This window comes from Podarcis gaigeae (genome assembly GCF_964106915.1).
Source record: "Podarcis gaigeae genome assembly, chromosome: 13".
Taxonomy (NCBI): Eukaryota; Metazoa; Chordata; class Lepidosauria; order Squamata; family Lacertidae; genus Podarcis; species Podarcis gaigeae.
In genome coordinates this window covers 22,453,011-22,467,208 of record NC_139689.1, presented here as the reverse complement: position 1 = coordinate 22,467,208, position 14,198 = coordinate 22,453,011, and the positions used below count along the sequence as shown (strand labels likewise).

The window sequence follows — 14,198 nt, the reverse complement described above, 5'->3', positions numbered from 1 at the left end:
GGATTGTGGGAGAGAGTTGGAATTTGAGGTTTTGCAATGGGGCTTAGATAATTCAACAGACCTTCCAAGTGTCCCTATTTCCCAGGGACAGCCCTGGATTTACAAAAGCTGTCCTGGTTTCTGATTTGATCCCAGGATGTCCCAATTTTCCTTAGGATGTCTCTATTTTCATCAGATAAATGTTGGTGGGTATGGAGTCATGTGACCTCTGAGTCAAGGAGATAAGTAACAATATAATCTTTAGAAGACATCTGAAGGCAGCCCTGTATTTTTTAAATGTTTATTGTTTTATTCAGTGCTATTTTTCTAGAAAAAGTAGTGCTGAAACTCACCATGAACCCCTTGTTCACTGACAATGGGCCCCACCTGAAAGATGCCGGAACTAAGTTCCGGTGAGTTCTGGCCTGTGCTCATTTTCCTACTCATATTGAAATACTGCCCCTCAATGAGGCCAAACTTAGATTCACGAAATGTTTTACGGGTATAGGTACCGCCGCTTCCCCCCCCAAAAAAGCCCTGGTTCCAGCTGAAAAAAGCCCTGGTTTCATTTTGTTTTTCTATATGTTAGAAGCCGCCCAGAGCATAATGAATAAAATTATTATTATGGAAAAGGACGTCCCTATTTTCATCAGAAAAATGTTGGAGGGTATGTATTCAAGAATTGAGATCTATATGTTGCACCCCCACTCCAGACGTAGAGAGACTCTCAGGAACCCAAAGAGGAGGAAATGCACAGAAGCACCACCCTTTCCCCTTGATATGGAACATTATATAGCACAATTAATTAAGATCAAAGTTCAGCTTTTCCTGGCGTTGACTGGAAAGGAACCATCCGGAAAGTACTTCAGAGAAGGACTGCAGAATCAGAAGCGAGTGGAGATTATTGTTTTGCCCTCCTGACTGGTACTGCGGCTGCTGCAACTAATTGTGCTAAAAGGTGATGGTTTGGTGAGTGGGAATCAATCCCTCAAGTTTTCCCCACCTTTCAGGGGTGTAAAAAGGAGACGGGTTTAAAGAGTGACGGCTCTAGACTGTCAGTATTTTGCGGGGCAGGGAGATCCAATGACATAACCAGCAAAATCAGGTTGTGCGTAACAAACCCACTTCCTAGCAAAATTAGATGTTTTTGTGATGAGAGTCAAGAGAAATGCACTAGGAAATGCAAGAGAATATCCGCTCAGCACAGTAACAGTGAATCTCTCTGCCGAAAAATTAGGATGAATGCTCCACAAACAGATTGGTTGTAAGGGGAAATTGTTTGTAACAAGGGCTTAAAAAGAGGCATCCCTTCTCAAATGTATATCATGGAATGTTGATGGACTGAATAGTAAATCTAAAAAAATAAAACAGAACATAATTTCTTTCTTTTTTTAAAAAAAGGGGGGATATTATGTTCCTTCAAGAAACCCATATAAAATAGGAAACAGAAGAATTCTAATTAATAAAAGACTGGGTTCAGAATTTATTTCAGCAAGTTCAGAGAAGAAAAGGGGGTTGTGATGTATGTTAACCCCGACCTAGAACCAAAGTTACTATTCAAAAACAAGGAAGGTAGAGTATTTGGAGTGGAAAGAAAATATGGGAAAGAGAAATTTATGCGCCAAATAGTAAGAAATCAGAATTTTCTAAGAATTTAGAAGAAAAAAAATCTGGGATCATAATAATGAAAATATAATTCTCATAGGAGACTTTAATGGTCTGACCTCTGTAGACTTGGACAGAACAGAAAGAGATAGGGTTATGAACGTTGGAAAGTTACCTCTTACCTTCTTTCAATTTGTAGAGAATCTTGATCTTTGCAACATATGAAGGATTAAACACCCAAATGGGAAAGATATTACACACTTCTCAGAATCCCAAAAATTGGGAGGTAGAATAGATAATATTCGGGTTTCCAAGAAAATAGTATTAAGACCAAGTAAAACAGAAATTTTGCCTAGAGTAATGTCAGATCATAACCCGACTATGCTGGAAGTAACACAGAAGAAGGAGTACATGAAAAGGTGGAGACTAAATGAGAGTATCCTGAATGATGAAGATATAGTTTAAAAAACCAAAGATACACTAGAAGAATTTTTTCAAATTAATAACAAACAAGGGACGGACAATTTGGGATACCAGTAAGGCATATATGAGGGGGTTCTGCATCCCACAATCTGCTATGAAAAAGAAAAACAGAGATCAAAACTTCAAACTAATGCTTAAAGAAATAAGACAGAATGAAAAAGAATTGGCAAACATCCTAAGAACAAGGAAGCCCAAGTTGGGATTAGGATATAACAAACACAAATTGAGAATTTACTAAACAAAGAAGTCATAAATAAAATTAAATGGCTCAAACAAAAACTTTTGGGTCAGCAAACCAGGGTTCCACTGTGTCCTTTCTAAAGCTACTGGGTGGTGTGTGTGTGAAATTGGGAAATGCAAAAGTCAGTGTTATTCTGTTAACCTAGTATTTTTTTCTCTCTCTAGTAGATTAAAAGAGGCAAGGGGGGGTGCCCCTCTGTTTTTGAGGTTATTTGTTTGTTCATTTCTCCTCCCATCTTCCTTGGAGGTGGAGACCGCATGAACAGGGTTTACGATGTTTCAGTGTGAAACTGGGTGTCTCAGCTTGGGTGTGAAGCTAAGCACTTATACACACCCACATGCAGGGAGTGCTTTGGTCAGGAAGCAAAGGTCCTGGCCCAAGTTCTGAGAAGGTGGCATGCCCAGCTCCCTCTGTCAAGCTAAGGAACGGTTTTGTGCATGCAGAAATGAAGAGAAGAAGCAGTTTTGGAGAGATGCAAAAGCAACAAGAGGGAGAGCTGGAAAGGCACCTTGGTGGGGCCATTATCTCCCTAAAGGGAGGTGGAAGACCTGCTGCAAGGGGGAAGTGTACTATGCTCAGCTTGTATATCTGTAAATAAGCTAAATATAACCCAAAAAATCCAAAGTTTTCTCCCCCAAAGGAAATAAAAACTCAAAGGAGTGCTGCCGTTTACAGTCTTGGAAAGCAAGAAGCATGCATCAATATGATTCATCCATTGAGCCCTGCATTTTTCTCCCCTTCCTCTTTTATCTCCTATGTGCTGAATTTTAGACTGAAAACAGCTCAGGGCAAGGACTTTTGTTCTTCATAAATGCCATGCATATAAATGGGGCTATAGATAAACTACCACCAATAGTACCACTAACTATTTTGTTGTTGTTGTCACCCATCTGTCCCCCACCAGGGGTATTACTCCTCCCCTGATACCCCATACACCCCAATAACTATTTTACACTGTTATTAATTGGTAATCTGTTTATTTTCATTGATTTATTTTAAAACACTTACATACTACTTTTTATCTACGTATTCCAAATCCATAATATCACTCAAGCACTGCCAGAAAGTTTGACAGCCATAGCCCAAGGCATGAAGGAGACAAGAGGTCTCAAGAGGTCAACAGCGATTTGGGGTGCTAGGATGCAGAGGATTGAGGGACTGTGCTGCATCTCCAGATTCAGTGAAGGAAGCATTATCCTTTCACCCTTGATGCTGTATTTGATCCTAGAAGACACCCACACCGAAATAAAACATCAATTATCCAGAACTGACTGGTGCTCAACCACTCAGGGGACACTTCAGAAGAGGGACAGCCATGGCAACTGTGTCTTTCATGCTGGCTGTGTGGCTTCTGCAGCTGACCATACTACAAGGTGACTTATAGGGTTTGGGAAATGCAGAAATTCCCTCCATGTAGCCTTCATTTAGGGGCCTAGCTGTCAACCGTCCCTTATTTTGCGGGAAACTCCCTTATCACAGTGCCATGTCCCGCTGCTTTCCCTTATTGATAATGTCCCTTAAAATTCCCGGGTTTCATGCTTGCCCAGCTTGGGAGGAAAGCAGCAACTCGGGGTCCTCCACCACGAGAGAAAGCGCGCACACGAGCTGCCGCATCTCCGTTTCTCCCTTTTCCCCCTCAGGGGCACGTCGTGAGGAGACGGGTGGCGGCGGGCAAGCAGGCAGCCCCTCTCTTGCGAGACTTCTGCCACGCTGCCAGGGGAAGCCGGAGGCAGCCTGAGGGAGGAGGAATAGCATAACACAGAATTCTTATTTCTAAGAGCAAAGGGTTTTGAGAGTCAGGTCTACCTGGCTTCATCAAGTCTCCCTCATTCTAATCTGAAAGAGTGGAGGGGCAAACTTGCCCTCTACTAAACTTAGAGGGAAGAATGATGCTAGGAGCTTTCTCTTGTACCCCTGCTGCTGCTACGTAGCAGCATCTAAAAGCTCTGAGAGCCTTTGCTCTATTGTAGCCCTAGGGAACTCACCCCCGTTCACACTGCTTGCCAATACTGAATACCCACCAGATCTGACCTGCCCACATCCCCCCCAGAACACCTTCAAGCCCCACCCCATAGTCACCTTCTCCAAGGAGCCATGGCACTTTCAGGGTGCATTTTTAAGGAGGGTGGGCCCCCTCAGTTTTCAAAGGATGTTCAGCTCTGTTCTCTGGTCCCATACAACATTGTGTTTGCGACGCCAGGATATTATGTCAAGTCCCCACAATCCTCTTTAGATGTTTGTGCCTCTGCCCCAGCCCATTTCCTTACAAGATATATATCTTGTGCAGACATTCACATGAAAACATGGATCTCAAAATGTTGTTGTTGCTGTTGTTGTTGTTTCTTACCTGAAGTACCTTCTCTGCTTTTTCATTTTCCTCAGGTGCTGCCAACTCAACAACAGGTAAGAGCAATTTGATATATTGTAAGCATTTCTGTGCAGGAATTTCACCCAACTTCCTTAAGGCCCAGCCAGATGGGCGGGGTATAAATAATAAATTATTATTATTATTATTATTATTATTATTCAGCCAAGCCACAAACAGGGATGGAGAAGCTAGTCAGTCCTCAAGGCTCTCCCCATTTCATGTACCCTCCAAAGCCCACATCTCTCTCCAGCCAGGCTCCATGCTGTCCTTGAGTGGTTCTGTCTGCTTGGAAAGCGTCTTTGAACTGAATTGGTGCCTCTTCCTTGCCTTGATGGACAACAGAGAGATGTGGTGGGGGGATGTAGAAACCACTGGACTTTTGGGTGGCTGGGTGGGAAATTTGATTCAATTCACATTTAAAGATGAACCTACCTGGTTAACATTTTCTGAAACAATACATGAACTTAAAAACAGCTCTCCTTCCAAATTCTCCCTTCTCCAGAATTCACAGTGCAGTTCTCCAGTCAGGTAATATGCAGAAAAATGCATATGCTAGCGTAAAGTGTGGTGTGTTATGCATATGTTAGCAATGACATACAAAGATGTATTATAGTAGGGAAAATAGTTTTGCAAAAATGTTTACATTAGGGGAAATTGTACAAAAATGCAGGTGAATTTTCATTAAAGCCTTTGTGGCGTGGGGGGGGGAATGCAAAGATTTTGCACTCAGTGGCAAACCACATAATTAACACCACGTGTAGCTGGGTCTCATTGAAGAAAATGAGACTTACTTCTGATAAACATGCACAGCATTGGTCCACATGGTCTGAGGAGAAATTATTGGTCAGTAAATGTTGTGTTAAGAAACAGTAAGTTAGTTTTACTTAACAGATGAAATGCTCACTAAATCCATCAAAACTGATAACTGGAAATCTTGTTTTGAAGACTGAAAACACTGACTGGATAACCAACTGAAATTCAGAAATTTTGATTCCTCATGTCCTCGTCATGTTCTGCTCAAAGAGCTCCAACATGGCTGTGCTGCAAACCATAATAGCAAGTCCTGTCATTTCCTCCCCATCCTTCACAGGGTGTGGAAAGCCAATAAACTCTCCACGAATTGTTGGTGGCCAACCAGCCTCAAATGGGTCATGGCCCTGGCAGGTCAGCATTTTACAGAACCTTTATCCTATTTGTGGAGGCTCCCTCATAGCCGAGCAATGGGTGCTCTCAGCAGCTCACTGCTTCTTCGACAGGTGAGTATCTGATGGGTATTGCTGTGCAGCTGTTATCAAGCGTCACCCAAAAGACGACTCAAGGCCAGGCTAATATCCTCTGTCTGTCTGTCAGCTACCTGGTGTCTCAGGTGTACAATACATTTAATGCAGAACCATGTCACTTTAAACAGTCATGGCCTCCCCCCAAAAAACCCCTGGGGACCATAGTATGTTACAGGTGCTCAGAGTTGTTAAGAGACTCCTGTTCCCCACACAGAGCTACAGTTCTCAGAATGGTTTCAAAATCCATCTCTCTTCCCAGGGAATTGAGCTCTTGGAATTATAGTTCTTTGGGGAGTCCAGGGTTAGGGTGAGCAGCAGAAACTCAAAAGTCAACATTGACAGATCCATCTGTTTGTTTCTTTGTTTGTTTGTTTTGCCCTTCTATTCACAGAATGTCGCCCTTGATCCAATACAATGTCCTCCTAGGTGCCTATCAGCTCTCAAACCTCTCAGATAATGCCGTGATATCTGACGTGGAGCAGATTATCCTCCACCCTGACTACAATGGCTTGAGTGGATCCAGTGGAGATATTGCTTTAATTAAGCTGAAGTCCCCTGTGAATTTCACCAACTACATCCTCCCCATCTGCCTGCCAGAGTCCTCTACACAGTTCCCTTTGAACGAATATTGCTGGGTGACCGGATGGGGAGATATTCAATCTGAAGGTGAGGGGTGTTCTTCAAAAGGCTCATTCACACTCTGAGGCTCATCCAGATTCACCTGCATAAGGCTTAAATAGTGGTTAATATTACGGCCGCCTGCAGACTGGTGTTTCTTTGAGGGTGCGTTCTGCAACAAGTTGTCTGCGCTATAATAGTGTAGTAGTGGTAGATTTATACAGGGCCATCCACACATGATTCCCTTTCGCCATTTTTCTGCAGTGCTTCTCAAATGTCCTAGCATTCTTACTATCTGGTAGGGCGCTTTTACACTATAGTGCAACAGAAGTAGGACAAAAAAAAAAGAGTTCCTGTACATTTGTGATAGCAGAAGTTAAAGGATTTCAACAGGAAGCTACAAAACATGCACCAATGGGAAATGAAGCAGTATGTCCACCCCAAAACTTTTGCAAATGCAAGCAGTATTGAAAGTGGAATGCACAATAAAAATGATATCCAGAAGGCCCCAATTCTAGTTCTTCTTGAGCATTCAGTCTCATTTGGTTATGGGGCAGCTCCAAGGGCTTAGGTATAAGCAAATTTTGTGCATGCACAGAACACCTGGAACTGAACGCCTGTGCAAAATGTGATCATACTGCACTTGGAATCCCCAAACCTAACATTCTGGTATGTGCTTGAATCTCTCCCACAAAATGCTGACACTCTGGAGGCAAATTCAGTGACAGAATTTTCATGCCATCATTTTCCACAGTGCTTTACAGTATGAATTGGGGGGGAACAGCTTCCTATCCCAAGGACAATCCCAACATTTCCATGGGGAAAGAAGGAGGTATGGAATAGTACAGATGGGAAAGAAATTTGATTCTGTTTTCATTTAAGACCAACCTACCTAAATTGCTTTCTCCAAACCATACTCAAATGAAAATATTGTCACACTCTGAATTTTGCTATGCAGTTCGGCAGCCAAGTAATGTGTACAAAAATGCTGGGGTAAAGTCTGTATAAAAATGCATGGGTTAATGAAAATGCATGCATATATTAGGAGAAATTTGCATTGGTATGCGATTGGATTTTCATGAGGATTTCTTTTTTTAAAAATGCAATTTTTTTTTTTAATTTCCCAAGGTCCAACTCTACCATTAGGCAGAGTGAAGCAGGTGCCTCAGCTGGCAAGCACTGAGAGATGTGAAACAGCCATGTTATCTGACTTTCATTCCAAAACTCGCCTGCTGCTCTTAGGTGTAGTGGAAGCCCAGCCGGCTCACCGGTGAGGCAGGCTGCAGCAGCCGCCTCAGGCAGCAGAACACTAAGAGGTAGCACCCCTGCAAGTGCCCCACAGACTCCACCACTGGCAGAAAAGCAGTGGCTTCCAATGAGATCTGATGAGACCTTGCCCAAACCTGCCATCACTGCTGTTACCCATATAACAGAGGATTTGGCAGGGGGTGGCAGCAGCATTGGCACGTTCCGGTTTTCCCTCAGGAGCCAAATTGGGACATGCCACCCCTGAGTGAAATATGATGTCCCACTGCCGCCTTCTGCACATCTCATGCTCTGAGGTGTAGTGAGCGCACACCCACCATGCACTCCCTGCTAAAAGTGTATGTGTCTGAATGCACTTGAATTATTCTGCCTCTGCCTTCCATGACTGCTTTCCATTTCTCTCTCTCTCTCTTCCAGTGCCTTTGCCAGATCCACGAACCCTCCAGGAAGTCAAGGTGCCACTCATAATTCGAGAAATCTGCAATATTCTCTATAACAGTCGCCCAGTGCTAGGCCTGGGCTGGGATCCTATCAAGCAGGATATGATCTGTGCTGGTTACCCAGAAGGTGGGAAAGATTCCTGCCAGGTAGGTTGTTCCATGACCTGTTCTTCATACAGCCATTGCAGGTGGTAGACAAAGGCAGGTTCTGGGGTGGTGACATTTGAAAATCCCTTATGTCATTATCTATGAACTTACATTGTGTGAATATAGTACTTAGGCATTGCTTACTAATTTGGCTCTAGCTAGGGGGATGGTTCTTGACAATTTTTCAGATTCTCCCATTTTTCAAAGTGTTATTGCTTTTGTTTCATCTTAAATATTATGATGCTGCTTCTTTGGGCAATACCCCAAATATTGCAGGTGCCAGAGGCTGGCAGAATCAATAATAATAATAATATTTTTTTATTTATACCCTGCCCTTCCCAGTTCTAAAACCGGGCTCAGGGTGGCTAACAACAAATTTAAAACACTTTAAAACACTTAATTATAAAAGCAGCACAAAATACAGTATAAAAACATGAATACAATAAAAATCAAAAATCAATTAGATAATCCGGAGGGCTAGCTGGGCCAACGGAGAATTAGCTGTGGGGTCTCAGAGCGGGTGATCTTCACTAGAATTATCTTATCCATTCATGCCTGAGGTGATAAAGATTTATTATTATTATTTTTATTCAATTTTACAATTAACATTTACATTCAAACCAAAATCGTAATCATAAACATATAGTAGTCCCTGAATCCTTGGACTTCCCTCCATGGGTTCCATTGTTAATCTTTCCCAAATGCATCGTAGCAATGTTCTCTATTTTTCCTTAAAATCTCATTCTTACCATAATTCTTGTTACATTACAAGTGTTGTCCCATGATTTGAGGCACAAGCGGTTTTTTTCTCTGTCTTGCCATGTTCCCTGGAAAACCTACTGTTTACCGCTAACATTAATCCACAGAAAAACAAACTGACATCCATTCCAATTCAGTGGTAAACAGCACGTTTTCCTGGGCGAGAGTGGTGGGACAAGCCTAGTTTGAGGACGAGCCTAGCTATTGCTCGGCTACAACTCCCGACACCCCTTTCCATGGTCTGGAACTGTTGGGAGGTAGAGTCCCCCATCCCTGATTATCGCACTGATTCCAGCTGCTTCAACCAATCAGGATTCAGAGTCTGATATCACAGTGTTCACCGTAGATCCTCTGCTACCTCCCATCTCTTTCTCCACAGGGTGACTCTGGAGGACCTTTAGTTTGCCAACTTGAAGGAGTTTGGACCCAGGCTGGGGTTGTAAGTTGGGGAGTTGGCTGTGGTGGAAGCGAGCACCCTGGTGTCTACACTCTAGTGCCTTTCTATGCCAAATGGATCCAAGACAAGATGAGTGGTAGAAATGGGAGTGGCGGCAAAAGCGACCAACTACACAACGCCCGTGTTGTGACATTCACTTTGGTATCTCTTCTGCTAGCCCTTCTGTGAAAAACCAATCTATTAGCTTTCCGTCTTACCTATAATTGCCTGGAATATTTAGGCTGCTGGAGGACTCTGTTTAAATCATGCAGTCTACTGGGAAACCCCCCCCCCACTTCTCTCTGATTAATACAGGCATTAGCCTTGTCACATTTCAATTCCTTTCTAACCATTTGATCATAGTTTAGGCATTGCGTGCCCGGGCGGAGAAGAGAGAGGCCATCAGAAGGAATAATAACTCATGACAACATGTTATGGAATTAAAATTGGCTACAAGTTTATTAAACCTTGGCTTAGGCATTGGGCATGTATCCCTCCCAGCCCCCCAGCTGGGGAATTGGGGCTCCTTGGAGTTAATGGGATAGGGGAGGGTGCACTGCAAGACATTTGTGTACACAGGCAGCCTACCCCATATCCGTGCAACGCAGGGGAGTTCACTGACAATCTTTCAATGTATGGCCAGTTACTCCCTTTTCACAAAACCCTTTAAGAGGGAACCCTGGAATCGCCGTAGCAGGAGGGGGGGTGAGTCACCACTTCACGCCCACCCCCCATTTAGGGAAGATAAACTAAAGGATTCTGCCCAAGGCTTAAAAGCCACCAAAGTTGTGACAATTGCTACGGGGAAGGCAATTCCTTCCTGGCTCCTCAACAGCAACCATCAAAAGACCCTAGCAACGCCCGCTGAACAGGAAGGAAAATGGTTAACCTGCAATCAAGCATTATACAAAGGGAGGGTTGGGTGAATGAAGCTCCAGAACCAACTGCATGCTTGCTGCTGGCTCCGCCTCCCATGTATACATCTTAAGCGGGCCAATGGGAAGCCTGCCCATTCAAGGTCCACTCGGCTAGCCCCGTCTCCAAAGAAGCGGCTAATATGTTTAAACTGGGATTTGGCGGGAACCCCCAACGGCTGATGACAAGGAGGGGGGCCAGCCCAACCAGCTGGTGAGTCCCACATGGCTCCGGGTGCTGCATGCGGTCCCACAAGGACACCCACAAAGGGAAGTGTGAGCGCTCATTTATTATTAAATTTTGATCCCACCTTCCCTCCATGGAGCTGAAGATGACATACATGGCTCTCCTCCTCCCCATTTTTATCCTCACAACAACCCTGTGAGGTAGGTTCAGCTGAAAGTGTATGACTGGCTCAAGGCCACCCACAGGCTGACTGGAAATTTGAACCCTGGTCTCCTCGGTCCTAGTCCAACACTCTAACCATGACACCTTACTGTTACACCCGAAGAACCCCAGGATTGCCACCTGGAGAAGAAGCTGAGAATTTTCCATCCATAGACATCAGTTGGAAGCTATGATATTTCAGACTTCTACAGTGATGCTGGAAGTGATGCCTGTCGTTCCGTTCTTAAAAGAAAATTAACATTTTTAATTGACATTTTTAAATGACGTGGAAACAAGTGGTAGATAAATTCAACCCCTGGGACAAAACATAATAAATTATGAACTTTAAATTGAATTTCTTCAGTCACTTCATCTTTTATTTGTGATGTTTCAGGGTTTTAAAATTATCAATAAATTATTATAAAATCCCAGCAATAGTTTTACTGCTTTATTCTTTGTATGATTATTATTTCTTCTTCTTTACTTTTTTCATATTTGTATGTATACACAAAGAGAAAGAGAATGTTTTTATGTACTATCTCTGTCTGCTTCAACTACCTCCACTTCTTTATGCTTTGCTCAGCTTTTTCCTCTTCTTTCTGCATCCTGCATGCATACAGTGGTTCCTTGGTTCTCGAACTTAATCTGTTCTGGGAGTCCGTTTAACTCCTGAAACCATTCAAAAACCAAGGTGTGGCTTCCAACTGACTGCAGGAGCTTCCTGCACTCAATCAGAAGCTATGGAAGCCGCATTGGACGTTCGGCTTCCAAAAAACGTTCGCAAACCGGAACACTCACTTTCGAGTTTGCAGCGTTCAGGAGCCGATTTGTTCAGGAGGCCAAGTCGTTCAAGTACCAAGGTACCAGTGTACTGAGTTAGACCATTGGCCCAGATGTTGTGGGAAGGGGCAGAGGCTAACAGAATCACTAGAACTACCTCGCCAGTAGATGCTGGAGATACTAAAGATTTAAACCAGACACTGGTAACCTCTGACCCTCCATTGTTGCTGGTCAACAACTCCTACCATCCCTGACCATGGACCATGCTGGATGGAACTGCTGGGAGGTGAATCCCAACAACATATGGAGGGTTTCAGGTTCCCCATCCCTGATTGAGACACTTATTCCATCTCCTTTACCTTGTTTGGCTCTGGTGTCATTGTGGGATCTATCTTCCATATCTTTCTCCACAGGGTGACTCCGGAAGAGCCTTAGTTTGCCAGCTCAAGTTGGACTCAGGCTGGGGTTGTGAGCTTGGGAAGAGGCTGTGAAGGCATCTACATTTCAGTGCCTTTCTATGCCAAGTGAATACATGACAGTAGAAACAGGTTTGGTAAACAAAATGGCTGACTACCCAATGCCCCATGTTGTGACATTCACCTTGGTGTATGTTATTCTAACTCTTCTGTAAGAAACCAACAGTCTTTCAGTCTGCCAGATAACAACATGGAATATCACAAACTGTCCACACATTCAGCAACAATGACTATCTGACTGGGCAGTAATCTGGGGAAGCAAATGAGAATAGAGGAGAAATTCAGTTCTGTTCACATTTAAAGGCAACCCTATATAATTTACACTTTCCAAAACAATACACACACACCAAAATATGAATATGTACAAAAATGCACATATTAAAGTGTGTGTTTAAATGCATATGTTCACAGAAACAATATTTTTAAAAATGCATTATGTTAGAGAAAATTGGTTTTACAAATACGGTATGTGCATATTCAGAGACACACTAAAATGCTGATGATTTTCATGATCCCACACATACACACATATACATGGAAAAGAAAAGTAGAAATATTCTACTCTCTAATGCTAAGTTTATTTTCAGGATTGACACACTGGTATAAAGTCCTGCATCTGTGCATACAGCCTCAATAACTGTCAAGCCCTTACTTATCAAATTAATTTACTTCACATTTTATTGCACATCTGCCTGAATTTACACCAACCAAACCAATATGTAGATCAAAACTCAGGTATCTACTTAAATTCACACTTCTCCAAATGCAATTATCCATAGTCCCCCCCCCAAAAAAATCCAAAACCACAAAGATGTGTATATTAGGGGGAAATGCATAAAAATGTGTGTGTTGATTAAAATAATGCACATCATGCATTATAGTAGGCAAATTATTTTGCAAAAAAGCATGAAAATGCACAGAAAGGTTTGTGATGTTTTAAAAACTGCTGCAGAGATAGATCAAATTGAACATAAAACTGGGGGGGGGGGAGAAACTGATAGAAACCCCAACTGAAATGTTTAGCCATCTCTACCAATGAACCATGACACGGGTGGCGCTGTGGGTTAAACCACAGAGCCTAGGACTTGCCGATCCGAAGGTCGGCCGTTCGAATCCCCGTGACGGGGTGAACGCCTGTTGCTTGGTCCCAGCTCCTGCCAACCTAGCAGTTTGAAAGCACGTCAAAGTGCAAGTAGATAAATAGGTACCACTCCGGCAGGAAGGTAAACGTCGTTTCCATGTACTGCTCTGGTTCGCCAGAAGCAGCTTAGTCATGCTGGCCACATGACCCGAAAGCTGTACGCTGGCTCCCTCGGCCAATAAAGAAAGATGAGTGCCGCAACCCCATGGTCAGGGGTCACTTTACCTTTACCTACCAATGAACCATATATCCTGCAGAACCTGGCCAGGCAAAATGGGGCAGGGGCACTTAGTTCAAGAAAAGATGTTTCTGCCTCTGCATTACAGTCTGGTAAATGGGTTGAATTTTGGTGTCACAAGCAGAAGAGGGCTATTGTCTTCAGATCCTCCTTTTGAGGTTCCCTATAGGCATCTAGATGGCCACTGTGGGAACATAACGCTAAATTACATAGGCCTCTGCTCTCACCTAACAGAACTCTTCTTATATTGCTTACAAAGCACAATGTTATCTTAATAATACAGCGCAGTGTTCAGCTTTCTTATGTTGCTGCTAAACCAAATTGATCCCCTGAAAATTGCCCTTTAATTAAAAGATTAAAAATGGAGCAAGTTCAATTGTCTCCTCAGGCAACAGAAACTGAAGAACATCCTTCAATAAAACTTGGAATTCCGTGGAAAGGGGTTGGCCCTGGAAAGAACAGCTGGGAGGCAGAGTTCCCCGAGAAGAGGGGTTGATAGTAAAATCATTCTGTAAATTAAACCCTTGTCTCTCAACAATGCTCTTAACACACTAGAGTTCTTTAAGAGAAGCCATGACTGTTAAAGCGGTGCAATAGTGCTTTCAATGTACAGTGTGAATGTCTCCTGAAGCAAAGAAC

At 43.2% G+C, this 14,198-nt stretch overlaps 1 protein-coding gene across 2 annotated transcripts; it reads left to right on the top strand.

The window, feature by feature from the left end:
* The first annotated feature begins 825 nt into the window (after positions 1-825).
* Positions 826-10,086, top strand: LOC310829642 (serine protease 27-like). 2 transcript variants are annotated; one of them, XM_083708360.1, is made up of 7 exons: positions 826-948; positions 3,540-3,681; positions 4,691-4,711; positions 5,767-5,932; positions 6,348-6,622; positions 8,258-8,427; positions 9,566-10,086. In XM_083708360.1, exons 2-7 carry the CDS (start codon positions 3,624-3,626, stop codon positions 9,809-9,811), a joined length of 936 nt encoding a protein of 311 aa, XP_083564486.1. In that variant the 5' UTR covers positions 826-948; positions 3,540-3,623; the 3' UTR covers positions 9,812-10,086. The 2 variants fall into 2 exon arrangements, with proteins under 2 accessions (XP_083564486.1, XP_083564485.1); XM_083708359.1 differs by having other exon boundaries at positions 3,537-3,681.
* The last annotated feature ends 4,112 nt before the right edge of the window (positions 10,087-14,198 follow it).

Coding starts and splice junctions, on each gene's coding strand:
- LOC310829642 (XM_083708360.1), top strand. CDS start 3,624: ATGGCAACTGTGTCTTTCATGCTGGCTGTGTGGCTTCTGCAGCTGACC. Junction 4,712..5,766: donor TGCTGCCAACTCAACAACAG/GTAAGAGCAATT, acceptor CATCCTTCACAG/GGTGTGGAAAGCCAATAAAC. Junction 5,933..6,347: donor GCTCACTGCTTCTTCGACAG/GTGAGTATCTGA, acceptor TTCTATTCACAG/AATGTCGCCCTTGATCCAAT.